Genomic DNA, 25,970 nt, shown 5'->3' on the forward strand with positions numbered 1-25,970 from the left:
TCTTTGCCCATTCTTCTTATCTGTCTAAGCCCTTCTGTAGCCTTCTTATTTCCTCAAAGCTACCTGCTCCTCCACATCTCTTCGTATCATCCGTAAACATTGCAACAGAGCCATCAATTCCATCATCAAAATCATTGACATATAACATAAAAAGAATCAGTCCCTACACAGACCCCTGTGGAACACCACTAGTCACCGGCAGCCAACCAGAAAAGGCTTCCTTTATTCTCACTCTTTTCCTCCTGTCAATAAGCCACTGCTTTATCCATGCTAGAATCTTTCCTGTAATACCATGGGCTCGTAGCTTGTAAAGCAGCCTCATATGTGGCACCTTGTCAAAGGTCTTCCGAAAATGCAAGTACACAACATCAACTGATTCTCCTTTGTCTATCCTGCTTATTACTTTTTCAAAGAATTCCAACAGATTTGTCAGGCAAGATTTTTCCCTTGAGGAATCCATGCTGACTCCAACATTTTCCCAACCATTGAGGTTAGATTCACTTTCTTCTGCCTCTCTCTCCCTTCTGAAAAAACTTTTGGTATCCTCTGTAATATTATTGGCCCGTTTACTTTCATGTTCCATCTTTACCTTCTTAATGACTTTTTTAGTTGCTCTCTGTTAGTATCTAAAAACTTCCCAATCCCCTAGCATCCCGCTAACTTTTGCTGGATGATATGTCCCCTCTTTGGCTTTTATCTTGGCTTTGACTTGCCTTATTGGGCATGGTTTTATCATCTTGCCTTTGAAATACTTCTTCCTCTTTTGGGATGTGCCTTCTGAATTGATTTCAGAAATGTCAGCCATTGCTGCTCTGCCATCATCTCCATCAGCGTTGTTTTCCATTCAGTTCTGGCCAGCTCCTCTCTCATGCCTCTGTAATTCCCTTTACTCCACTGTAATACTGATACATCTGACTTCAGGGTGAATCCAATCATATTATGATCACTAAGGATTCTTTTACCTTAAGCTCTCTAATCAATTCTGGTTCATTGCACAACACCCAATCCAGAATATCTGATTCCCCAGTGGGCTCAACCACGAGCTGCTCTAAAAAACCATCTCATAGGCATTCTAGAAATTCCCCTTCTTGGAATCTCACACCAACCTGATTTTCCCAATCTACCTACATATTGAAATCCCCCATGACTATTGTAACATTGACCTTTTTGCATGCATTTTCTATCTCCTGCTGTAACTTGTAGATCACATCCTTACTACTGTTTGGGGGTGTATATATAACTTCCATCAGGGCCTTTTTATCCTTGCAGTTCCTTAGCTCTTTCCACAATGATTCAACACTTTCCCACCCTATGTCACCTCTTTCTACTGATTTAATTTCATTTTTTACCAACAGAGCCACCCCATCCACTCTGCCTTCCTGCTTGTCATTTTGATACAATGTGTATCCTTGAACATTACACTCCCAGCTATAATCTTCCTTCAACCATGATTCAGTGATGCCTACAACATCATATGTACCAATCTGTAACTGTACTACAAGTTCATCGACCTATTCCGTACACCATACACATTTAGATATAACACTTTCAGTCCTGCATTCACCTTTTTCAGTCTTGTCCACCTTTTACATTGCAACTCATCTTGTTAGAAATATAGAAGCATAGAAAGTCTACAGCACAATACACCCCCTTGGCCCACAAAGCTGTGCCGACATGTCCTTACCTTAGAACTACCTAGGCTTACCCATAGCCCTCTATTTTTCTAACCTCCATGTACCTATTCAAGAGTCTCTTAAAAGATTAAGAAACAAAACATTTAAAAAGCATAAAAAAATTACCCCTGACGTCTCCTCTGTATCTACTTCCAAGCACCTTAAAACTGTGCCTTCTCATATTGGCCATTTCAGCCCTGGGAAAAAGCCTCTGACTATCCACATGATCAATACCTCTCATTATCTTGTACACCTCCATCAAGTCACCTCTCATCCTTTGTCGCTTCAAGGAGAAAAGGCAAAGTTCACTCAGCCTATTCTCATAAGGCATGCTCCCCAATCCAGGCAACATCCTTGTAAATCTCCTCTGCACCCTTTCTATGGTTTCCACATCCTTCCTGTAGTGAGGCAACCAGAAATGAGCAAAGTACTCCAAGTGGAGCCTGACCAGGGTCCTATATAACTGCAACATTACCTCTTGGCTCTTAAACTCAATCCCACGGTTGATGAAGGCCAATGCACCGTATGCCTTCTTGACCATATAGTCAACCTGCGTAGCAGCTTTGAGTGTCCTATGGACTCAGACCCCAAGATCCCTTTGATCCTCCACATTGCCAAGAGTGCAATTTTGCCTTATCATCAACCTCTCCTTACTAGGAGTTGCACTACACATTGCCTTTGTTTGTAAACCAACTACCTCATCTTTATCACTGTCAATCCGTTCCCATCTTCCTGCCAAATTAGTTTAAACAGGTCTGAACAACTCTTGCCAACCTGCCCATAAGGATATTGGACTCCTTGGGATCAGGTGTGACCTGTCCCTTTTGTACAGGTCATATATTTCCCAGAAGAGATCCCAATGACCCATAATGCATATAACACATTCTATGCATGTTTGGACCATAAGAGGATTGGGATGTCATCATCTGCCACAATAGCCACCATTGTACTTGACCCCATAGTAACAGTTGAAGATACAAGATCAGTCTTCCAGAGAGTAAACCATTGGAAAGCATCTTGGCCAGATTGTGTCCCTGGCCATGTCCTTAGATCCTGTTCCGATCAACTGGTGGGTATTTGCAGATATTTTCAATGTAAACAATCTCTCCATGACTTCCTCCTTTTCTGCAGCTGTGATACTATCTCTGATTAACAATGGCATGCCCCTCACCTCTGTTGCCCCCCTCCCTGTCCTTTTTGAAACACCTAAAGCCCAATGAACTCAGCAGCCATTCCTGCCCTGAGGCATCCAAGTCTCTGTAATGGCCACAACGTCATAGTTCCACGTATTGATCCACGCTCTAAGTTCATCCGCAAATCTAGTTTAAACCCTCCCCAATAGCATGAGCAAACCTCCCTCCCAGGATATTGGTTCCTCTCTAGTTCAGGTGCAACCCGTCCCACTTGTACAGGTCACCCCTTCCCCAGAAAAGGTTCCAATGATCCAGGAGCTTGAAACCCTGGCCCTGCACCACCTCCTCAGCCGCTCATTCGTCTGTGCTATTTTTGCACCAGGAGTAATCCAGAGATGACCACCTTGGAGGTCCCACTCTTCAGCCTCCTTCCCAACTCCCTTGCTACAGTACGTGTGAAAACAACAGACTAATTTACCAAACATATTACTATTCCTTCACTAGGTCAGAATTCCAAAACTCTCTCCTTAATAACATTGTAGATGGACCTACACCTCAGTGACTGTAGTGGTACAAGAAAGTAGCTCACCACTACATTTTCAAGGGCAAGTTGAGATGGGCAATTGAATTCTGGACCACATCTCCTAAAATATTACAAAAAAGGAGGGTATTAATGCTATCTCAATTTGAACAGTAAATCTCAAGTCGCAGTCTGAACAACTGTTTTCAGAGCAATCAGTGGGAGTGACTGAAATATATGCAGGACAAAATGAACAGAAGAAGGATATTCATCCCCTGGATCCAATTTGTTTCCAGCTGACCAGCACCTTAGTTGCAGCTAGAACCCTTCATGCTCCCCAAGTATCTAGCAGCGATACATTTGAATGATCCATTGCTTGGCAGGGAGTGGACAGATGAGAAGGTAGCACTAAGGGAAGGATATGTGAAGAGAAAGACGAAGTCCTACACTTATTCCATCAGGAACAGCAGTGTTACCAGAAGTTAATTCCTACCTTTTGCACAGATAGGAGTGCTCCTCGTTATTTAGTGCATCAAAACATCATCAACTCAATTATATTGTGAGAATTTATATGTAATGTGCTAAATGCAACATTAATCTCTATATTCTGAATTTGATGCCAAGACTTCTAGTGCCTGGTTCAATGCAATTACATAGAACATAGAAAACTTACAGCACAATCTTCCACACTATCCACAACACCCCCAATCTTTGTGTCATCAGCAGATTTACTAACCCATCCCTCAACTTCCTCATCCAGGTCATTTATAAAAATCACAAAGTGTAGGGGTCCCAGAACAGATCCCTGCGGCACACCACTGGTGACCGACCTCCATGCAGAATATGACCCATCTACAACCACTCTTTGCCTTCCGTGGGCAAGCCAGTTCTGGATCCACAAAGCAACGTCCCCTTGGATCCCATGCCTCCTTACTTTCTCAATAAGTCTTGCATGGGGTACCTTATCAAATGCCTTGCTGAAATCCATATAAACTACATCTACTGCTCTACCTTCATCAATGTCTTTAGTCACATCCTCAAAAAATTCAATCAGGCTCATAAGGTATGACCTGCCTTTGACAAAGCCATGCTGACTATTCCTAATCATATTATGCCTCTCCAAGTGTTCATAAATCCTGTTTCTCAGGATCTTCTCCATCAAATTACATTAACAAATTTTCCCAATTCCAAATGACAGTAACAGACCCCACATTTTGGATCTGCTAATATAGTATAGACTAGGAGTAAATCATAAATTTGCTGGAATTAAGCCAGTCACAGACTAAGCCATGAAGACTGGTTGGAAGCAGTAGAGAGAACATTTTAATCAACTTATTGGTGTAACTGCTTAATTCTTAAAGCAGTTCCTATGGTGAGATTGGCACTTTAAGGCAGCTAACTCTGACAATGAATAGCTTATACAACAGCTCAGAGAGCTTCTCGAGGTACTGTGTCAGAAAAGCCTCAGAAATGCTTCACAGGAGTTGAAATATGTTGGCATAAATTATACGCTAAAAATGCTGGCTGAGCAGCATCTGTGGAGACAGAAAAAACAGTTATTGTTTCAGATTGATGACCTTTAACTCCTTTTTCTCCTTCCATAGATGGTGCCTGACCTGCTGTGTGTGTGTCAAGCATTTTCTGCTTTATTTCAGATTTCCAGCATCTGCAGTATGTAGAAATCATTTCTGTGCAGAAGACACCACCACCCCATGCCACACCAGCAGGCAAGGCATATACAATCGGAAAACTATATTGTTGAGTGGTGGCATTACTTGCGTTTGGAAAATACTCCTTATTTTTAAAGAGGACCATGGAGTCTCATTCTGGCTGGAGAAGGCAGTGAATTTTTCAGATAGGTGCAGGTGGCTAGCAAGCCCTGCCCTCAGCCGCCCCCTTAACCAGTTTTAATCCTCAGCCCTGCCCAATGAGAGATGACTCACTCTGACAGGTTCTGTTTCTCCGAGAAGACCCTGAGAACAAACTCGCCCTCCTGATGTGGTTCATAAGTGGAAGGAATGATCACATATTCGCCTGGGGGAAGTCTGAAGCGGTCCGATATCTCCCTCAGGTTAATGTATGACTTTGACCTGCATTTGGAGGCGTGGTAGAGGAAGAAATCTTTGGGAAGGTGCTGCTTATTGCCATGCATCTGGGAAAAAAAATAATAAAGAAACATTTTTGTTCCAATGGTAAAATCAAAACAATGGATTTCCTGATAATAAATGCAAACACCAGGAATTCTGCAGATGCTGGAAATTCAAGAAACACACATCAAAGTTGCTGGTGAACGCAGCAGGCCAGGCAGCATCTCTAGGAAGAGGTACAGTCGACGTTTCAGGCCAAGACCCTTCGTCAGGACTAACTGCAAGAAGAGCTAGTAAGAGATTTGAAAGTGGGAGGGGGCGGGAGAGATCCAAAATGATAGGAGAAGACAGGAGGGGGAGGGATGGAGCCAAGAGCTGGACAGGTGATTGGCAAAAGGGATATGAGAGGATCATGGGACAGGAAGCCCAGGGAGAAAGAAAAGAGGGAGGGGGGAAGCCCAGAGGATGGGCAAGGGGTATAGTGAGAGGGACAGAGGGAGAAAAAGGAGAGAGGGAAAAAGAATGTGTGTATATAAATAAATAACGGATGGGGTATAAGCGGGAGGTGGGGAATTAGCGGAAGTTTGAGAAGTCAATGTTCATACCATCAGGTTGGAGGCTACCCAGATGGAATATAAGGTGTTGTTCCTCCAACCCGAGTGTGGCTTCATCTTTACAATAGAGGAGGCCGTGGATAGACTTATCAGAATGGGAATTGAATGTGGAATTAAAATGTGTGGCCAGTGGGAGATCCTGCTTTCTCTGGCGGACAGAGCGTAGGTGTTCAGCGAAACGATCTCCCAGTCTGCATTTTCAGCGAAACGATCTCCCAGTCCATTTCCCCTCTACCACCACTCTGCTCCATTTCGTGGAATTAGTCCTTACTCTTAATAATTTCTACGTTGGCTCCTCCCACTTCCTCCAAACTGAAGGTGTAGCCATGGGCACCTGTATGGGTCCTAGCTATGCCTGCCTTTTTGTTGGCTTTGTGGAACAATCTAACCTGTTCTGGTATCTGTCCCCCACTTTTCCTTCACTACATCGACGACTGCATTGGCGCTGCTTCCTGCACGCATGCTGAGCTCGTTGACTTCATTAACTTTGCCTCCAACTCTCACCCTCCCCTCAAGTTTACCTGGTTCATTTCCGACACCTCCCTCCCCTTTCCAGATCTTTCTGTCTCTATCTCTGGAGACAGCTTATCTACTGACATCTACTATAAGCCTACGGACTCACAGCTATCTGGACTATTCCTCTTCTCACTCTGTCTCTTGCAAAACTGCCATCCCCTTCTTGCAATTCCTCCGTCTCCGCCGCATCTGCTCTCAGGATGAGGCTTTTCATTCCAGGACGAAGGAGATGTCCTCCTTTATTAAAGAAAGGGGCTTCCCTTCCTCCACCATCAACTCTGCTCTCAAACGCATCTCCCCCATTTCACGCACATCTGCTCTCACTCCATCCTCTGCCACCCCACTAGGAATAGAGTTCCCCTTGTCCTCACCTACCACCCCACCAGCCTCCAGGTCCAACATATAATTCTCCGTAATTTCCGCCACCTCCAACAGGATCCCACCACTAAGCACATCTTTCCCTCCCCCCCCCACCAGCTTTCTGCAGGAATCACTCCCTACGCGACTCCCTTGTCCATTCGTTCCCCCCCCCCCATCCCTTCCCACCGATCTCCCTCCTGGCACTTATCCTTGTAAGCAGAACAAGTGCTACACATGCCCTTACACGTCCTCTCTCACCACCATTCAGGGCCCCAAACAGTCCTTCCAGGTGAGGCGACACTTCACCTGTGAGTTGACTGGGGCGATATACTGCATCCGGTGCTCCCGATGCGGCCTTCTATATATTGGCGAGACCCGACGCAGACTGGGAGACTGCTTTGCTGAACACCTACACTCTGTCCGCCAGAGAAAGCAGGATCTCCCAGTGGCCACACATTTTAATTCCACATCCCATTCCCATTCTGACATGTCTATCCACGGCCTCCTTTATTGTAAAGATGAAGCCACACTCATGTTGGAGGAACAACACCTTATATTCCATCTGGGTAGCCTCCAACCTGGTGGCACGAACACTACCTTCTCAAACTTCCGCTAATGCCCCACCTCCCCCTCGTACCCCATCCGTTATTTATTTATATACACACATTCTTTTTCTTTCTCTCCTTTTTCTCCCTGTGTCCCTCTCACTATACCCCTTGCCCATCCTCTGGGCTTTCCCCCCCTCTCCCCCTTCTCTTTCTCCCTGGGCCTCCTGTCCCATGATCCTCTCATATCCCCTTTGCCAATCACCTGTCCAGCTCTTGGCTCCATCCCTCCCCCTCCTGTCTTCTCCTATCATTTTGGATCTCCCCCTCCCCCTCCCACTTTCAAATCTCTTACTAGCTCTTCCTTCAGTTAGTCCTGACGAAGGGTCTCGGCCCGAAACGTCGACTGTACCTCTTCCTAGAGACGCTGCCTGGCCTGCTGCCTTCACCAGCAACTTTGATGTGTGTTGCTTGATTTCCTGATAACGTACTTGGGTTCAACAAAGACTGGCAGGATTGGCTGGGGAGAGACCTTTCCTCCTGACAAGAGAACAAGGAAGGAGCCTGGCTGTACTCTACAGTGTGATACTGATCAGATGGTAAATTGGGCCGAGCGATAGCAGATGGAATTTAATCCTTAGAAGTATGAGGGAGGGTATAACAAAAATTGGGCATAGATCCATGAATGGTAGGGCCCCAGGAAGTACTGAGGGACAGAAGAACCTTAGTATACAAGTCCAAAGACCCCTGAAAATGGCAGCACACGTAGATAGGGTGATGAAAAAGGGTACATAGGATATTTGCCTTTATTAGATGGAGCTAAAATATTTGAGCAATGAAATCATTGTAAAATATTGGCTCAGCTATAATGAGAGTATCATGGTCATTTCTGATCACCGCACTGTGGAAAGGATGAAACTGCACTGCAGAAGGAAGAGAGGAGTTTCACCAAGATGGAGTGCTTCCATTAAAAGCAATGGACCAAAGGGTCAGCTGCCTTACTATACCACTCAAAAACCTGATAAAGCTAAATAGAGACTAGGATTCTTCCTGCAGCAGGTTGTGAGAGTACAGTTACCAATGGAGAATTAGGGAACTTAAATGGAATTTTTTTTGAGAGAGGATCAAAACCAGGAACCAGACTAAAAAACCATTACTCAAGGGTGACAATCTGTGGGTTATGTGGTAACAACACTAGTTAGAGAGGGTTTCTTAAAGTGAAGCCCAGCCATCCTATAATAGCACAAAACCACGCAGCCTTTTCAGAACAGGATGATACAGTACAAGTAACATGGAAACAAGGCATTGCAAGCATATTAGGACAAGTGAGTCGGGAAAAGCAGCTAAGTAAACTTGTAGCCACAAACATCAGAACAAACACGTCACCACAATCCACAATCGTTTGCTCTTCATTTATTTACCTCCTTTGGCACCTTTAACAAAACAAGAAAAAAGAAAAATGTTAACAAATCCAACTATATAAAACACATGAATAGATAATTGAACTGTATAAGTGCTGGGGACAATTGTGCAAGGTAAAATTGCTCAATAGTGCAGACATGACTGGTTATGAGGTGACAACATGGGGTGGTGAATGAGGAGAAACGGGAATGCAGGAATGCCCAAATATATGATCAGCTAATCTGCTGACAGACCAAATGCACATGATGAAACCAACTGGCTAGGTTACCAGCGGTGGCTGTCAACACTTTCTGGAGAATATGATGAAAAATTAATAAAGAAACTTTTCCACACTTTAAACTGGTTGCTTTTACATTGTTTAACCTATATGAAAGATCACAGACCTGCAATATTATCTCTGTTTCTCTCTCCACAGATGCTGCCCAACCTGCTGAGTATCTCCAGCACTTGTTATATTAACTTTGTGTCTATGTCCCTGTCTTTCCTGTTTCTGTTTGTCTAAAGTGTTTTTGCTTACAACAGTAAGAACTACTTGTATTAAAATAGTACATGTGTTAAAATTGAAACATGTACAAAAATGTTTATTGGGAGTGTTGTGGAATTGTTTCATATCCAGCACATTTGACTAAAAATTTGGCTTAAAGCAGGGAGAGATAAAGAGTAGGGAAGGCAAGAAATGCACAGCCTACATTGATAAACAGGAATCAAAAATGTCCAGAGCTCTAGAAGTGTCATGATCCGGTCCGTGAAGTCCGTATTCTGGTTCACGGTCCGGTCCTTCAACCCTTGCTCCAGGTTTTCCTGTCTACCCTGTTTCTGTTCTTGTTGAGCTCTAATTGAGGCAGCTGATGCTCATTGGGGCTGGCTGCATAAGTACCTTCAGAGACCAGGGCATGGCTGCTGGATTGTTCTTGTCCTTACTCCTTGTATCCCTTCCTCTACCTTCTGTTTCCTCGCCAGAAGCTTTGCCTTGTTTTGCCAGTAACTCTCGCCTACCTGAAGTTCTCATCTCACCTTGCTTTGCCTGAAGTCTTGCCTTGTCTTGCTGCTAACTCTCGCCTCGTCTCACCTACAGTCTTGTCCTGGAGCCACCCTGTACCTAGCTCCCCTCCTGTCCCTTGCCTCTGCCCAGGTAAGCCAGGCTGTCTTGCCGTTACCTGCGGCTGGTTCTGTCCCTTCCTGTCCCTAGCCTCTGTCGGGTAAGCCAGGCCGTATTCCCATTACCTACAGTTGGTTCTGTCCCTTCCTGTCCCTTGCCTCCATTGGGAAAGCCAGGCCGTATTGCCGTTACCTACAGTTGGTTCTGTCCCTTCCTAACCCTTGCCTCTGTCGGGTAAGCCAGGCCATCTTGCCGTTACCTGCGGTTGGTTCTGTCCCTTCCTATCCCTTGCCTCTGTCGGGCGGTGATCCGCGCGCTGCCCAGGAGGAGCCTCCAGCCTCCAGCCTCCTGCCAAGCCTCACCTCTAGCCTCTAGCCTCAAGCCTGAAGACTCCAGCCTCCTGCTTCCTGCCAAGCCGCGCCTCTAGCTTCTAGTCTCAATCCTGAAGGCTCCAGCCTCCTGCCTCCTGCCAAGCCTCACCTCATCTCTAGCCTCTAGCCTCCTGCCAAGCCTCGCCTCAAGTCTCTAGCTTCTAGCCTCAAGCCTTGAGACTCCAGCCTTGTCCTGCCTGCCAGCCAAGCCTCATCCTTGCCTAGTTCTGAGGTCCAAGCCAGAGGCAAGACCCAGGTACTGGGTCCTTGTCCAGTCTCTGGCTCGGAGTCCAAGCCTGGGCTCCTAGCTCTCTTGTTCAGTCCTGTTCCGGGTTCCCGGTTTTCGTGTCCATGTCCTTGACCTCACCCTGTATCCTAGTCCTGTCCCTGGTACTTCAGTGTCTGTGTCTTGCACTTGGGTCCGTTCCCAACCACCTCCGTATGACAAGAAGGACTATGGGTTGTAGGGCTGAAAGCAATGGAAGGATTGCAACCAAGGGGTACAAATTGCAAAATTGAGGTATTGGTGGCCCAGGGGTTAGTGTACGTCAGCAGAACTCAGGAACATGGAACAACCAAGTCAGGTCGTGGTAACAGAGTTCTGGATAAACTCAGTTTATGGATGTTAGAGACCTCTAGGAGAGGGCTCAACAGCTGATGGAGAAGGATGAGCAGCAGATGGATGATACTCCAAGGTGAGCGTAGATCAACGCAGAGGATATGGGGTTGGAAGTCGGACATGCAACTTGAGTGTGGGTCGTTCTGATAAGGTGAAAATGAGAGCTGCTCAGGTGCACTTGGAAACCGATTATGTGGCTTTGGATACTGTTGCTTGCGGACAGCATATGAATGAGAAATATGAAACCAGGGTCAGATTCTTCAGGGGCTTCTGCACAGGAATAGGAAGAGAGGATTTCTGCCTGCATTCCAATAAATCTCAGGCAATCTCTCAGAGGGGTGAATCTCATCATCCCAAATGTCACTTACATCTTTATTAAGGATCACTTCAGTGCTGTAGCTGGGGAACAAATGTAATTGGGAGGGTTGGGGTGCAATCAGTTGTGCTGCTGTCTTTGCATATGGAATCTTCCTTCTCCTTTGAAATCTTTGAAACCCTATGGATCCACTTCAGATCTTCTTAAGCCTTTGTTAACACATAGTCTCTCCCAACAAGACACAAACAAATTGTTAAGTTACTTATCTCAAGGAATCTTCAGCAGTTACCTCATAAATAGCGAAACCAATGGTATGAAAATTGACCCCAATTTTGCGCTCCTTACGGCGGTTCTTTTGCATCAGAGCAACGAGAAACGTACAGAGGACCTCATCATTGTCCGGATCATCATCCTCTTCAAACAGCTTCAGCCGGTACTGTGGGTTGGTCCAGAAGGTGTCTTATTGAAGGAATGGAGAGAGGGAGGGAAGAACATTGATCATTGGTGATTTGTTCTGACAGTCTAAAACACTACAAAAAGACTACAGAAAGGAACCATTGACCAGAGAGAAGGAACAGATAGAAGAGTTGCTGAAGGAAAGGAGACATGTCAAAGGAATAAATAAATTGGGGTAGGAACATAAAACAGGAACAGTCCTTCAGCCCACTATGTCTGTGCTAATCATGATCAGTGTTCGCTCTCATTTTTTTTAATAGCAGCGCAAATCAACCATTGTTATGAGCAGGAAATTTTTACACTGAATGGCACTTAAAATTTTTTTGTAATATTCCCACTATAAATATTTAGAATGAAAATTGAAAAATCACATATTTTTGATTTTATTTTTTAATTGAAGGTATAAACAACAAAGAAAATCTTTCACCTTTCATAAACTTGTTCTCATCTGTCTTTATGACAAATCCAGATTAATTTTGTATCCAGATGAAAGATACATCTTTATCCTCATTAGATCATCCAAATGTTTCACTTCTTGTCTGTTTTTTGGTTACATTTGATTGAATTCATGAGCCTGAATCCACATTCACAGTCAACACTAGAAGTTTGAATGTTCCAATGATGTCAACAAGAACTGACAGTTCTTCGAATTCTTCATGTCTAAGCACATAGTTCAGTGAACATCTTAATTGAATCAGTCTTACTTTTCTCAGAAAAAACAAATCCGAAATAACACCTTTGCTGCGATATTTTTGAGGCAATGCTTTCGTCGTACAGGTTGACATCCTTGAATCTGGCAATCAGTAATCCTATTCCACCACTGGTCTGGACATTATTGTCACCAACCAATTCCAAATTTCCCGTGTTGCACAGCAACCCGTCGCCACTGTTTTGGAGGTGCCATTAACAGAATCAGCTGCTGGCATGGTCTTTAAAAGAAGCAAGATGTTCCTCTGTATTATTCTGCATTTATTTTATAACCTGTGCTTATCTAGCCCCAGTCATGCCTTCATTGAATGAAGGAAGTGGTTCTCGTGGTGTAAAGCGCAAACACCGTACATTATCTGTACAAGATAAGGTGGAAGTTCTGAAAAAACTTGACAGTGGTATGTCTGTGAAAAGCATATATGACTTGTATAACATTGCTTCTTCCACAGTTTATGATATAAAGGTACAAAAAGAAAAGTTGCTCCAATTCTTCATGGACAGTGAATTAAAAAAAAGCAGATGCACATAAGGAAAACAATGAAAGCCAGAAGTTGTTCACAACAAGATAAAGTTCTCCAAGTGGTTTACACTTTGCATCAGCGAAGGTGTAGAACTGTCAGGAGAGATGGTGAAGGACAATTATTTCAGGAAAAATTAGGGCTGGATTATGAGTGTGATTATAGTGAAGGGTGGCTTCAGTGTTTCAAGCAGAATAAAACTTAGTGCAGTGTGTGGTGAAAAGCAGTCAGTGAACAATGAAGCAGCTGCTGAAGTTGTTGATGAGTTCACTAAGTTAGTTTCTGATGAAAATTTAAGTCCCGAGTGGGACTACAACACAGACAAAACCGTTTTATTTTGGCGTAGTACTCCAAGATGAACTCCGACTATAGAGGATGCAGAATCACCAAATGCTTTAATGCTGCAGGACCCACGGGTGTAGTTTGTTAGTCATTGTCAAAAGTTTATGTCCCAGAGCTTTCAAAGACATGAAGCAGTTTCTAGTAATTTACCATGCCTACAAAAAAAGATGGATTGGAGGTGAGGGGGGAATTGAGGAAGGGGTTGATGATTGCGATGACGTACTTTTTGTACAGGGGGTGGTGTGGGTTTGATGCCTCTTTCCGAATGACTTTCATGTTCTTTCTTTGTTTCATGGCTATCTGGAGAAGACAAATTTCAGAGTTGTATATGGATATATGCTTTGGTAATAAATGAACCTAGGAACCTTTAAACATTACATTGGAATAGTTTGTGTATTACTTTGTTCCAGGTGCAAGAGCTCACTGTGACTCTATTGGTCTGGGCAACAATTGTAAGATAATGCTGATTTTAGATAACTGTTCTGTGCATTCAAGAGCAGTACTCTTGGTAAAGAATAATATTTATGGTATCTACTTGCCACCTAATTGTACGTCATTAATTCAACTCCTGGACAATGGGATATTACGCTCTTTGAAAGCTAAATATTGCTCCCTGTTTATGAAGTGAGAACTGAGTGCAGTTGACTCTGGCAGACCAGTACAGGAATTTGTGAAATAATTGCTTTTTATTTGTTGTTTCTTTTTTCTCTATTATCCAAGAGTGAGGTGATCATCAAGTGGGTTAGAGGTGTTTATTTATTTAATCTTAATCTCACCACCTGTGATTTGGTAAAATCATTAATCCACACTGCAAGGTCCCAATCATTCTGGACTGGTTGTGGTCAACCTGCAGTTCATAGAAGCAGCAGAGTACTTTTTATTTGTTGGCATTCAGCAGGCCGATGGTTTATTAACAATGAGCTACCGATTTCCATTCTGTGTTTATTGTTACAATTTGTGACAGTGTTGTAACTTGAAACACTGACAATGTAAATAGGTTGAAGCTCTGAAATATCTCAAGGTAAAGGTTGTGATACATTTATTATTTAGAAATTTTATGGATTATATTCATTAACACATAATTAATTACAGGGTACTTCACAATTATATTAACATAGAGTTCAAAATTATATAGAGTAGTTTCAAAATTATATTGACAGTATATAAAAGAAAATTCCAACTGCACTGCAACAAATACTATGTGCGCAAGAACATGATTACAGTGTTACTGCACCGACGCACACCCACACAGCTTAGAGGGAACAGTGATCATGATACCAATTTAAACTGCACATCAGCTTGCATGTGATACACATCCCTCCACTGGCTGCTTGTTCATCTATATGTCTAAAGGCCACTTAAATATTTCTATCATTATCTGCTTGCTCTACTTCCCTTGGCTGCATATTCCAGGCATCTATCTCTCTGTGTAAAAAAAACTTGATTCATAAATCTTTAAAATTCCCTTGTCCAATTTTCACAAAAATAAGCCTGATTTTGACAGTCACTATTTATGTGCCCTCATTCTACCAGGAGAGGACGGGTGATCCTCATATCTCACCCTGCTGGGCAACCAAATCCAGATTTTCTTTCTCTGGTACACTGGTGGATATTTATGAGCCAGTTAATGTATTGCTAGTAAGGAGGGTATTACAGTATTACCCAAAACAAAGAGGGAACATACAGATTTTTCACTGGCAGCCAACACAGGGTCGTTTACCAGGTAGTGTCTGCAACTCTCATCTGACACTGTCTTGCTGATAGTGTCATAGCTTCAATTCACCATTAGGCCTTACAGTCTGACAGTGGAACAAAGCTTGCTAGAGTGTCTCTGCACTTGCTCTGGGGATTGAATACCCGCACTAGGTTAGTCCTGGGACAGGATACACATTCTTATCCATTCTCAATGACAAATGTGCTGCTTTACAGAAGAAAGGTGCATTTCATGTAACTATCTTGTTCAAATTAAGTTTTCATTGTTTATTTCATTTGTAATAGATCCTAAATGTTTCTGAATGTCATGTTCAGAAGGATCAGAAATTGTCGATAGGTTTGACAAGTGGCCTCCTGTCAAAACTTTGCAGGCAGCTTGAAGGGTGCTCATGTTGACCTAACGAAGATTCCGCGTACCAAACATTTGGCTCCAGGATCGCTGTCTTCAGAACAGATGAGACTGAAATAAAGGAAGCAGTGGGTGTATGTGGGCTAGGGAGGGGTCCACCCCTTCCCAAGCAGCAGTGGTCTGAGTGTAAATCTAATTTCACACCACACACAGTTACTAGCACAACTCACAAAGCACTGGCGAAACACAGTCATTAGGCAGTATCTATGGAGGAGAATGGACAGTCAGCAATTTCAGATCACGGCTCTTTATCTGGACTGAAGTCTTCAGTGAGATGACCCCTGAAGGCACTCACTCGCATGCAGTCCTTTGAAGCTAGGCAGGGACATCCACATCGGGTTAATTAGCCACTGTAAAAACAGAATTGCCCTTATTGTGTGGGTGGGTGGTAGAATCTAGTGTGTGTTGATGGGAACGTGGGGAGAACAGGACACAGGGAATATTAGTTGGGATTGAGGTTGCTCTGTGACCTGGCATAGACTTGATGTCATAAGGAAATCTGAAAATTGATATGAAAATATTATCAGCCTCTTCATAGCACAACAGGGGGGAAATTAAATCCACTTTCCTCAAATTCTATAGTAAGCAAATAAAGTTACCAGACGGGGAGGAAAAGGTGGAAGGTGTCAGGGAGGGATGGAAAAGAGACCCACAACTGGCAGTAGGGAAGGACTCACCGGGATAGTTTCGGCAGCCTCCAGCCGAACAGCCCCTTACCCACCGCCCCTCATTGATGGACACCGTCCACTTGTGGAGCTTGTCATCGTCCAGTGCATCTGGCGTCAGGTTGCAGATCTCCAGCTTTGTGTAGTTCCTCTTGAAATCATCAAAAGCCATCCTGCAAACAGCAACAGAGAGGAGGTGTTGTGTTCCATCCAGTAGCCCACTGCTCATCGGGATTCTTGTTATGAGGCATTGAATGATTAAAGCCTGAGTCAGGTTTAATTTGTTCATGTCTGACTGGGCTGGGAAGGGACGGGAACACCAAACAAAATTAGAAAGTGAAGCCTGTGGTTGTTGCATTTCCTCCCACTGCCCCTGGCCACGCCTCTGGTGCACTCCAATATTCTCAAACTAACTTACTGCTAATTGGTTCATTAATGTCAAGCGTACCAAGACACAGAGAATATATGCACCAAGTGGCAGTTTCTCCTGAAGATAATAACCAAACATAAGTATGCCAAGGCATATAAAGGGAATAACTGAATGCAGACTATAATGTTACAGATTACAGAGAAAATGCAGTGCAGCCAGACAATAAGGAGCCAGGGCCATGATGAGGTAGATTGATTGATCAGTAGTTTATCTTCATCATACAAGAGGTCTGTTCAGGAACGTTATAGCAGTGTAATAGAAGCTGTCCTTGAACCTGGTGGTGTGTATTTTCTGGCTTTGATATTTTCTGACCATTAGGAGGAGGAAGAAGAGAGAATGATCTGCATGGGGGGGTGGTCCTTGATTATGTTATACTCCTGTTCCCAAAGCAATTACCTACATTAGGACGCCGTGGTGCCGCAGTTGGTTCTGTGACCTGACGGCTCCAGAGACACAGGTTCAATGTTGAGTTCCGACGTTGTCTTTGCGTGCTCGCTACATGATTGGCCACATTTACTCTGGTTTCCTCCCTCACCCTTATTGGAATAAAGAATCAGGGGATACTCGATGGGCATGTGAGACAAAGCAAGATGTAAGGCTACAGGGAGACAGGGTGGGGAAGAGAACAATGGGGATTTCTCTGCTGCGTGCCGACAGATGGACTGAATGGTCTCATTCTGTGTCATAATAAATAGGAAAGACCCGAGGCAGCAAGCAAAAGGTCCACCAACTTATACAAACCACAGATTTCTCACTAACTAGGCCATTCAGTCCATCAAGTCTATACTGTCTCTCAGATCACATTCCCTATCATCCTCTTCAACTCCACTTCAATTGTCTTGGCACTCACCTGTGCCCCAGGAAATTTACAGTGACCAGTTAATCTACCAATCTACATGTCTCTGGGATATGGAAGGAATCCAGAGCAACTGGCTGAAGCCCACACAAAAACGGAGGGAACATGCAAACCCCACACAGACAACACCCAGAGTCAGGTTCAAGCCTGGGTTCTGGAGCTTTGAGGCAGCAGCATTACCTGCTGTGCCACTGTGCCCCACTCTTCCTTGTAACCTGGACTTCCGAACACCTGCGGAGGCCGTACAGGGGTCCCCAGTTCTCCAGGCTTCAGGCCCTTCTCCCTGCTAGGTACCCGCCTCACTGCCCTTGGTATTGTGGGACTAGGCAAAGACCTCTTGCTGTAGTAATCTCAGGGAATCATCCACCCGTGAGTGAAGATGGTAGCTTCAAAGGACTGCTTAATCACATGGACGTCTTCAAGAAGGAGGAGCCAGTGGCCGGCAGAACCAGCAATGGGAAACAGTGAAATCAACCAATTTTTCAGCTTCCTTAGAGACCCACTTCAGCTGCATCTCCAAGAAGCCCAGTGTTTTATTCTGAAATTAGGCTTTCCAATTCTATGCTGTCAAGCTATTTTAGGTCGGGCTGTACGAAGGGGATGTGAGCAGTATTGATAAGACAGAGTGTTTGAACATCAGGCAACGGGGCTTTTATCCTCACCAAAACTCTCCATCATCTTTCATTTGATGTTGCAGCCGTTGCTTTTGCGATTTGTCAATCTCAGACCACTCCCGGGCCCTGGAATGGAAGGGGAATACCGTTATCAGACTTGGAAAATCCCACGTTCACCCTGCCTCCCTCCCAAAGGATGGAAGTCTGGAACCGCCATTGCAACATCCTGAACTCTTCACCAACTCCTGCTAGGGAAGGGCTTCACAAACAAGATCCTGTGTCCAGCTAGTACAACCACAACTTGCAAGAAGTTACACTCCAAGATATTCCGAGGCACTTCACAAGAGCATCTTCAAATGAAATGTGCCATCACACCAAATATTAGAGGAGATACTCACTTAATGGAGAGTAATAATTATCATTCTTGTCCTGTTCCCTGCAAGCGGTCAACTATATAAAATCTGTCTTTACCCTTACTCGGTTGGGAATGTCAAGTGCAGCAGGTTCAAACGCACATTCAGGTAAGCAGCAGCGATAGGCCACAGCCCCTCGTGTGCTCTACCCTTCAATGAGATCCTTCACCCACTTGTTTATCATAACTCTGTTTAAAAATATCAAAGACTGGTTCCACGGCCTTTGAGGAAGAGAATTCTAAAAGACCCAACCTTTTGAGACAAAGAAAAAAATTCCCTACCTTTTCTTAAAGATATATCTCCCTCTTTGAAAGTATATCCCTAGTACTGAATTCTACCACAAGAATAAATATCCCCTCCACGTCCACATATCGTATCCTCAGGGCACGATGTCTTTGAATCTAGTCCCCTTCTCATTCTTGTAAACACCAGCATACACAAGCCTAGCCTGCCCAACCTTCCCTCCGAAGTCTACTCTGGATAGCATGCCTTAGCATCCTTCCTTAAATAAGACCAGTTCAGTACACTCCATCCATTTTCACCAACACCCTGCTACTGTCCGTAAGGAGTTTGTACGCTCCCCCCGTGACTGCGTAGGTTTCCTCCAGGTGCTCTGGTTTCCTCCAGCAGTCCAAAGGTGTAACAATTGGTAGGTTAATCGGTCATTGTAAATTGTACTGTGGATAGGACAGGGTTAAATCGGGGATTGCTGGGCAGTGTGGCTCGAAAGGCCAAAAGGCCCTACCCCATGCTGTACCTCAACAAATAAGAAAAATATAACTAAAGCACTTGAAGTGGTTTCCTCTCAATAAGTAACCAGTCTGTTAGTCTTCCTAATCACTTGCTGTACTTGTGGGAACAATGCATTCAGAAGCCTAGATCCCTCTGCAGTCTCTCACCATTTAGATAGTATGTTACCTTTTAATTTAATGTTTTTTGGAAGAATGGACATTTCCCACAATATACTCCATTTACCAGATTCTGTCTGTATTTTTGTAGCCTCTTTATGTCTTCTTCACAACTGACTCTCTTTGTCTCAGCGTCTGAGTGTTTTACATTTGCAAAAAGAGGCAGTTTCTGTCCATCAATTGTTACATCTTACTGACCAGACAAAGACCCATTTATGCTCTTTCTCTATGTCCTGTTAGCCAGTCAGTCTCCAAATGAGTCAACATGTTAACCTTCTACATCATGAACCATTTCTTTTGACAATAACAATGGATGTGCAAAATTATTAAATATCTTCTGGAAAATGAAGTTTAGAACATCCATCAACTTTTCTTTATTCACAACACAAAGAACTTCAATGAATTGCTTGCTCATGATTTCCTATACACAAAACCACATTAACTTTGCCAGGTCATTTTGAATGTTTCAAAGTGTCCTGCTATAACGTCCTCATAAGGAAAACTTCTAACACTTCCCAATGACAGATGTTAAGTTAATTGGCCTGTAGTTTCCTGCTTTCTGTCTCCCTGTCTTTTCGATTAAAGGAGTTACATTTTCAGAAACACAATCAGAATAAGGTTTATTGCCACTGACACCTCAGGCTCACATACTTCCTCCTTGAATGTAACAACGAGAAGAGGGCATATCCTGAGTGGTGTGGGTCTTTAATGATGGATGTCACATTTTTGAGGGATCACCTTTTGACGATCTCCTCGATGGTGGGAAGTTAATTCTGCAATCTTATCGAATTTGCGGAAATTTTGGAAAATTAAAACCAACACAACAGCTACCTCATTAGTCAATTATTTTGAAACCTTAGAATGAAGTCCATCAAACCTGAGGTGCTTAATGTCTTGAGAAACAAACAATCAAGCCAGCAAAGTTGACCACTCACACCAATTTATCACTTGGCACAAAGACACAAGTTTTACGGAAGTTTTGGAAAGGAACTTAATTTCTTTGAGGCTTGCTAACAGAAGGATGGTGAAGTTCAGGAATGATTCTGAACTTGAGGAATGATGATATCCAAGTTCAGTTGTACTGGGGAAATTTACAAAAGAGGACTGTGGAAAGTATGAGAGAGTCATGGGTGGATTTAAGACCAAATTAATTCAAAAATTTGCTGTCAGTGAATGCCACACTCTCTGGTACAAATTAGGACAGAACTTTGGTGAGTTCACAGAAAGTAAATGAAGGAGGTCAGACAGGAATGTTCTGTGATTTGTTCAGTGCAAAGGAAACAAGAACTTGAATGAAGATTTGATCTGCAGGTGACCTGAGGTAAGAGCAGAGCTGGGCCATGCTATAGAGGTGGAAGTCTGTCCTGGTGGTTACAGCGGTGGAGCCTACAGAATGATGGGAAGCAATACTGTCTGACTTGCTGAAGGAGATTTCTGGCCATCCAGCAATGAGTCCAATTGTCTTTAGCCAATCTGAAACAGTGGAGGGGTCACAAGAGGTGGTAGCGATATAGAGCCAGGTGTGGTCAGTGTACATGGGACATTTACTTCGTGTTTCCAACGGATGTTGATGGGAAACAAAGTGTAGATTTCAAATAGCAGGGGTCAAGAGACAGATGCTTGGGAGCACACAGAACACTGGTGTGGAAGAAGAAAAGCTATTGCTTATAAATTTCCATCAATGGCTAGATAGCTAGATATGGAACCAGCTGAACATATGACACTGAGGTGGAGAATAGTGTGGACAACCTTGTCAAAGGATGCAAGGAGGTCAAGAGGTATGACAAGGAGTACCTTTGTCCTTGTTTAAAGATGCAGGGTATTAATCAAGAGGAGCTGTGTCACTTCTCTGGTGGGGTGGGAACTAGACTGGAGGGATTCAGGGCTCAAGAAAGCTAGGAGGTGACATCACATTCGAGGGTTTTAGAGAAGAAAGAGACAGTGGAGGTGGGGCAATGGTTTGGAAAGACATAAAGATCAGGATCAATGCTGTGAAAGAAATGGTGAAAACAACTAAGGAGAAGGGGAACAATATCTCAGGAACTGAATATTGACTTACACGAGGGAAGTGAAGTTGGCTGGTGATAGGGGAGATCACATGTGAGCTTCAATAGATCCTTTCCCCAAAAATATAGACAGAAACTACAAAGTTCAAAGTATTATACGTAGCCCACAGATCATCGCCATGGTTCACTGATGCCATCTTGCTCCAACTACATGGACTAACCAAACATAAGACAGACGATCCTAGATTTTTCCTTTAACAGCCCAGGGACAACATACGAGTAAAACAAAATGGACCACAGTTACAAATCTTTACATGATTAGAGCAAGGAAAACATACTTATCACTCCAGGGCCCATTCCACTCAACCGTTCCCCATGGGTTCCTCAAACGCACCAACTTCACTTTCTGATTTCTGTGAGTGACCTGATGTCAAAATTACCACTGTTACTTGAGGACAAAAATTAAACACGAAGACATAAACATACAGAAACGTGGAAACCTTGATGTTTACTCCGTGACTGCAACAGAGAATTTAGTCTCGAAAATGTGCCCGTATCTATGTGTAAGATTTCCTCCCAAGCATAGCCCCAATCTTATCAGAATACATGCAAGATTATGTGGAAGTGGGTGAGAGTATAGGTGAAACCATACCCACTATCCAGGTATTAGGCTTGTATTGCATTAGTCTCCTTAGAGCTATGAGATGCAATGATGTGCAAATTATATTTTCAATATTTCCAGGTTAACTTCAGCCAAGTTTAAAGCTTGACAAGAAATTTCTGGGGTCTCTTGTGTTTTCCCAGCCTGGAAGCTCACCCAGCGATGCCCCCCTTTTTCCTGGGTCATAGTGTAAGTAGATCTCCCTGATCTACAAAATAACTCTACTAGCATTTTCAAATAAAGCTGCCATTCTACAAACCATATTATTCTTCATTCATACACCAGTTAAAGGACAACCCTCTGACGACTTCATAAATCTGGATGCATCCACCATTTCTGCTGGCAGCTTGTTCCATACTCTTACCACCCTCTGAGTGGTCCCCTTAAACATTTCATCTTTCACCCTTAATCTATCATCTCCAGTTCTAGTCTCACCCAACCTCAGTGGAAAAAGACAGCTTGCATTTACCCCATCTATAATCCTCAAAATTGTGTATACCCCTATCAAATCTCCCCTCATTCTCCTACGCTCAGGGAATAAAGCCCTAGCCTATACAACCTTCCCCTATAAATGAGGTCCTCAAATCCTGGCAACTTCCTTACAAATTTTATCTGCATTCTTTCAACCTTATTGATATCCTTCCTGTCGGTAGATGACCAAAACTGCACACAATACTCCAAATATGGCCGCACCAATATCTTATACAACTTCAACATAGCATCCTAACTCCTGTACTCAGTACCTTGATTTATGAGGGCCAATCTACCAAAAGCTCCCTTTATGATCCTATTCACCTGTGGCCTCATTTTCAGGTAAGTATGGATCAGTGTTCCCAGATCCCTTTGTTGTACCCCACTCCTCAATGTCCTACTGCTCACTGTGTAAACCCTACCCTGATTTGTCCACCCAAAGTGCAGCACCTCACACTTGCCTGAATTAAGTTCCATCTGCCATCTTTCCAGCTGATCAGAGTTAAATCAAACTCTTACCTAGTAGATACCCCGACCTTAGGAATTCTCATCCCCAGAATACTGTGGAGGCTCAGTCGCTAAGTTCATTGATAGATCTTTGGATATTAAAGGAATCAAGGGATCGTGCAAGAAGGTGGAGCTGAGGGAGCAAATCAATCATGATCTCGACGAAAGGCTCAAAGTGTTGAACGGAGATTCTGGATTCTAGAGCAACACACAAATGCTCTAGGAACTCAGCAGGTCAGACAACATCAATGGAGGGAGGTGGACAGTCAATATTGCATGCTGAGACTCGGCTCTGGACCCAAAATGCCAATTCTCCATTTTCCTCCATACATGCTGCTTGATGTATTGAGTTCCTCCTGTGTCTTACTCAGCATTCCCTATCCCCAGGTACACCCCACATGTGATCTTATACCCAACTGTTTCCTCAGAGTTACCTTAAGAACCCCATTACCAACCTGTGCCCTGAGACAATAACATACATGGTAAATTACTTAACGTAAAGGCTCCCACACCTTACCTCGTCCACACCGGTTACTGAGTAGGCGTGACCTTTGACCAGGCCGCTGGGCAACCGCGTCTCGAACTGCAGGGGTACGAAGGACTGTCAAAAGAGATGTTGATCAATATGACAATACTGATGAGACAGGGCTATAGAAACAAGCTGCAAATAAACATGAGTCGTTTCACCTCCCTGAGATGTGGCATTGTTTATGACCCCTATCCAGACCAACTTCAAGAGTGTGTTCAAGCAACACACATAAAATTTGCTGGTGAACACAACAGGCCAGGCAGCATGTATAGGAAGAGGTACAGTCAACACTTCGGGCCAAGACCCTTTGTCAGGGCGAACTGAAAGAAGAGATAGTAAGAGATAGTAACGGTCTCCCAGCCTGTGTCGGGTTTCGCTGAACACCTACGCTCTGTCTGCCAGAGAAAGCAGGATCTCCCAGTAGCCACACATTTTAATTCCATATCCCATTCCCATTCTGATATGTCTATCCACGGCCTCCTCTACTGTCAAGATGAAGCCACACTCAGGTTGGAGGAACAACACCTTATATTCCGTCTGGGTAGCCTCCAACCTGATGGCATGAACACTGACTTCTCTAACCTCCGCTGATGCCCCACCTCCCCCTTGTACCCCATCCGTTATTTATTTATATACACATTCTTTCTCTCCCTCTCCTTTTTCTCCCTCTGTCCCTCTCACTATACCCCTTGCCCATCCTCTGGGCTTCCCCCCCTCCCCCTTTTCCTTCTCCCCGGACCTCCTGTCCCATGATCCTCTCATATCCCTTTTGCCAATCACCTGTCCAGCTCTTGGCTCCATCCCTCCCCCTCCTGTCTTCTCCTATCATTTCGGATCTCCCCCTCCCCCTCCCACTTTCAAATCTCTTACTATCTCTTCTTTCAGTTAGTCCTGACGAAGGGTCTCGGCCCGAAACGTTGACTGTACCTCTTCCTAGAGATGCTGCCTGGCCTGCTGCGTTCACCAGCAACTTTTATGTGTGTTGCTTGAAATTCCAGCATCTGCAGATTTCCTCGTGTTTGCGTTTTTAAATTCAAGAGTGTGTTACCAAAATACTACCTGCATATCTCCCGTGCCAGCTCTGATCCAAATACCCTAGGCCATCATCTCGTAACCATCAAACACTCTCTGCCCACACTTCGGTAAATCGGACTATCAGGCTGTGGTCCTTCTGCCCGCATGCAAACAGAAGCTGCAGCATTAGGGCTCCTGTACAGAGAGTCATTCAGTGCTACATGACTGCTTTGAGTTGGTAGACTGGCCCATGGCCAAAGCTCAGTAACAGGCCGATAGGAGTATGTCACCAATCTCACGGACTTCATCAGTAAGTGTGTTGAGGACTGTGTATGAAAGAGGACAATTCAGGTGTTCTGAAGCCAGAAGTAATGGATGACCCAGAACATCCTCTCCCTATGAAAGCTGAGGACTGCAGCATTCAAACCAGGTGGCCCTGAACTTTACAAGAAATCAGCACGTGACTTCCATAACGATATCATGGTTGCCAAGAGACAGTGCCAGTCTAAAATGGAGTCGCAGACCAGCTATGGCAGGACTTACACGCTATAACAAGCTACAAGATGAGGTCAGGCAGCATCACCGACCTCACCAACAGCGCGTCCCTTCCAATGAACTAAATGCTTTCCATGCATTGTTTGAACTGAAGGGGGTTGGAATGTCCCCACCCACCAAGGCAGATTCCAAAGTGCCTGAACCCATCGTCACCATCGCACATCTAAGATCAGCCTTCCACCGAGTGAGCCTGCAGGCAGCATCTGCCCCAGATGGCATTCCTGGCTCTTTCCTTAGATACTGTTCAGGTCAACTGGTGAGCGCATTTGCAAACATTTTTAACTTCTCCCAGCTTCAATATGAGGTGCCCAACTGCCTTAAGAAGACGACTATCAAACCCGGTACCTCAGAAAAACAAGTTAACATGGCTTAATGTCTACCTCCCAGTGACTCTGACATCCACTATAAGGAAGCTTTTTGAGAGGCTGGCCATGCATGCACTAACTCCAGCCTCTCAGACAACCTCGACCCACTACAACTCAGCTACCGTCAAAACAGCTCTACAGCAGCTGCCTCTCCCTGGCCCTGCACTCTTTCTGGAGCATATGAGAAGTAAAGATGCCTACATCTGACTGCTGTATATGGAGTACAGCTCTGACTTCGATACAACAGTTCCAAGGAAACTCATCTCCAAACTCCAAGACCTTGGACTCATCACCTCACTTTGCAGTTGGATCCTTGACTTCCTGATCAACAGATTGCAATCAGTAACACCTTACTCAAGGCTCTCCTCAACACTGGAATGATACCACCTTCCAATATATCAACACTGGGCCCCACAAGACAGCATCGTCAGCCTCTTACTCCAGTCCCAGTACACACACGACTGTGTGGTCATGCTCTGCTCTATCTCCATTTACAAGTTTGCAGATGACACCACTGTAATGGGCTGTACTGTATCTCAAATAACAATGAGTCGG

General features: G+C 44.2%; 1 protein-coding gene across 2 annotated transcripts in view; it reads right to left on the reverse strand.

Annotated features, from left to right (window-relative positions):
* The window catches only part of LOC134349239 (calpain-3-like), a 155,141-nt gene that overhangs the window by 32,086 nt on the left and 97,085 nt on the right, over positions 1–25,970 (reverse strand). For both annotated transcript variants that reach the window (XM_063053260.1, XM_063053269.1), the window contains exons 6-12: positions 23,470–23,553; positions 21,652–21,737; positions 18,035–18,112; positions 16,099–16,259; positions 11,565–11,734; positions 8,870–8,881; positions 5,270–5,478 (exon numbers count right to left, since the gene is read on the reverse strand). In XM_063053260.1, the coding sequence (XP_062909330.1) occupies positions 5,270–5,478; positions 8,870–8,881; positions 11,565–11,734; positions 16,099–16,259; positions 18,035–18,112; positions 21,652–21,737; positions 23,470–23,553 (800 nt within the window). The remainder of the gene's footprint in view (positions 1–5,269; positions 5,479–8,869; positions 8,882–11,564; positions 11,735–16,098; positions 16,260–18,034; positions 18,113–21,651; positions 21,738–23,469; positions 23,554–25,970) is intronic.

Source organism: Mobula hypostoma, chromosome 1 (genome assembly GCF_963921235.1).
Source record: "Mobula hypostoma chromosome 1, sMobHyp1.1, whole genome shotgun sequence".
In the NCBI taxonomy this organism is placed as follows: Eukaryota; Metazoa; Chordata; class Chondrichthyes; order Myliobatiformes; family Myliobatidae; genus Mobula; species Mobula hypostoma.